Source organism: Loa loa, assembly GCF_000183805.2.
Source record: "Loa loa unplaced genomic scaffold supercont3.183, whole genome shotgun sequence".
Classification (NCBI taxonomy): Eukaryota; Metazoa; Nematoda; class Chromadorea; order Rhabditida; family Onchocercidae; genus Loa; species Loa loa.
Window position 1 is genome coordinate 20796 of NW_018108363.1, and position 3015 is coordinate 23810.

Below are 3015 nucleotides of genomic sequence, written 5' to 3' on the forward strand. Positions count from 1 at the left end.
CAAAAAACAAAAAAAAAAAACAAGAAATCAATATTATGAAATAATTGGAGAGTGAGTGATAATTATATAACGAAATTATTACAGCAAATTGATATGTTGATAATTGATAATTTTGTATGAACCTAAAAGAAATCAATACGTGTAGTACTGGATTTCTCATCTTTATGACTATCCAATAGCGCTTCTGATTCATCATTATCACTATGATGTGATAGCGCTATTGACGTTTGATTGATATTTTTTGGCGTTTGTAATGGTGTCCAGAATTGTGTACGAGCTGATCCTGTATTCTGTGAATTTTCTGAACATCCTTGAAATTTGAAATTTCGTTTCAGATATCATTTTATCAATTCAACATTAAATGATGAATCACAAAATGCTAAATCAATTTAATATATGTTCCATTCCGGTAATATTTTTCTTATCTCAGATATACCAAATATAATTATACAGAGTTAAAAGAGGAAATTTTATCACTTTATCTAGCATTTATTAAACATATGTTTAATTTTAGTGGAGAATATGTTAACGAATTTAAGCTTTCAAACGATCGATTGTAACAAATATCATTAAGTGAATTAAAATAATTTTACAAAAATTAAAAAGGTATTTTTTAATTCTTTCATTTCATATATGATTTAATTAAATCTACCTGAAAGATCAGTATCCAAAACAAATGAACAATGTGGTTGAAAATGCTCATCATCTTCACCAGATTTATCAATTGTTTGAAGCATCTCTATATTATTCAAGGGTATTGTGGTACATTGTGAAGCTGAATTATCAGATCTAGAAATTCATTAACAATTGTTCTTAACAGTTTCGGATGATTAAATTTTATGGATAACATATCTATATGGAGTAACAAGAGAAAATTTGCAACAAAATTAAGTTAAAATTAAATTTTAGGCTAAATAATTGTAATTTGAAAATAGTATAAAATTGATAAAATAAAAATTACTGTAAATCATACTTGGTTCTGGAAGATGTATCAAGTTCAGAATTGGTTATAATACGTTGTGGAGCTGAATTCGGAATTTGAATTGGAACCGGATAATTACCTAATTGCTTCTTTTGGTTTTTATTCTCCAGAAACATTTCAAGTAATAAATCCAATTTTTTGTCAATTTTTTGCATCTATAATAAACAACTAAAATGCATCATTGCTGTCATTTTTTTTTTTTTTGATTCAATTGATATTATCATCAAATAAGCTTGTATAATATCATCAGTTCAAATTTTAAAAAAGAAAAAAAAATTAAACAACCGTTAAAAAATGATTAATAAAAATTGATTCATAAAAGTTCAAAAATTATTAATAAAAATTTGAAAATAACAATAAAATTTATAATTTGAAATGAGTGTTGAATAAATATATCATATTAAAATCACCTTATCAATTAACGAAAAAAAAAAACAATTTACATAATGTATACCTGCATTTCCATAACAATTACGCGATGCGTTAAGGACACTTTCACTTCATCTTTTGGTTTTCCAACAATTTGATCCAACCTAGAAAAAAAAAAATATCTATCTAATTGTAAATTTTACTTCTTTATTTTTTAATTAATTATACTTTCGAATAAAGTATTTTCTCATTTTGTTAATCCATCGCATAGATGATAAGCTTAATCAATTGTAATCTTTATGAATGTCAACTCAATTCGGCTTTTCTTTTTAAATCGTCATCTATTATCTCTAAAATTTCAGAACAGAACAAAAATTGTCATACAAAAAAAAAAAAGAAAAAGGAAGAATTCTATGACATTTCAATATCTAGCAATATATAATAAGATATTAGTTTAAATTTCTATTAGAATTTGTAAAAATTAAATACATTTTGTTGTTTGCATAATTTTATGCTAATTATAAAAGAAGCAAAAATTTATTGAAAATTATGATCAGTGATAGAATAATTTAACCTTTGCTGCACATGTTTGACACGTGCTTGTAAATCAACATGTCCAGCAGAATATTGCTCAATGACATCTTTGACATCATATGGTTTTAAAGCTTCTTTAAATTTACGCCTTGCAACGAGAAGTTGTATACGACGAATTGCTCGTATGACATTTTTAAGTGATGGAGTAAATTCATCCATTGATTTTGGTTGTAATGATGGTGAATCATCATCTGAAATAATATATAAAATGAAATTTGTAATTATAAAAAAAGTTGAAAGATATATTTATAATAGAAAATTTTTTGAAAAAAATATGAAAGATGAAGTTTAATTAAAGATTTTTGAATGCATTATCCCGAATAATATCAGGATATACCAAGGAAAAGATTGGTAGGTACAGCATGCTATTTAGGAATAAATTATAACTTTATCAATGAATGCATGCATCATTAGTTCGTATTATTATAATGTTTAAAAGCAAAAAAAAAAAAAAAAGAAAAAGAAAAAAGAAAAATAAGCAGAATAAATGATAAGCAAAGATACTTGAAATAAATGATTTCAAATATAGTAAAAATTAAATTTTCAAAACAAATAGAATGGTAAATATATGCATTGCATGCATGTTATTAGCAATAGCCAAAAAAAAAAAAAAAAAAGGGAAAATAAGAAATATGTTATTTGGTGAATTTTTTGATTAAAATACCAATATTGTAGATGTCAACATGGGGTTCACGACGTAGACGTCGAGATTTTGTGAGTGATGCACAGGAACCTAAATGATCCCACATTGTATGTTCCGTTCCTTCACGTTCATCTGTTTCCCGATATTTTTGTTGCATCTTTTCCCACCAATGATAAAGCGGTGCCATTACCAAATTATAATCACCAATCATATAATCACCATCCTCTTCTGTTAAATATTTGCATAATGATAACGATTGATTCGGTTCCGCGGAATCTTCTGGTGATTGTAGATTTTCTGAAGAAGCAAAAGCAAATGCTAATACACACTAATAACCACACAGACAAAGTGAAAAGCAGTAAGAGTTAGTAAATTGAAAAGCATTATTTGTAGGGTAAAAAAACTGACTGATAGACGACAAACAAAA

General features: G+C 25.9%; 1 protein-coding gene across 1 annotated transcript; it reads right to left on the reverse strand.

Moving 5' to 3' along the window:
• Positions 1-122: 122 nt before the first annotated feature.
• Positions 123-2799, reverse strand: LOAG_14106 (voltage-gated potassium channel; the record flags this gene model as incomplete). Its single annotated transcript, XM_003149608.1, has 6 exons — positions 123-310; positions 653-789; positions 974-1137; positions 1437-1515; positions 1926-2136; positions 2610-2799. The coding sequence occupies 6 exons, from the start codon at positions 2797-2799 to the stop codon at positions 123-125; spliced, it is 969 nt and encodes a 322-aa protein (XP_003149656.1).
• Between the last annotated feature and the right edge of the window lie 216 nt (positions 2800-3015).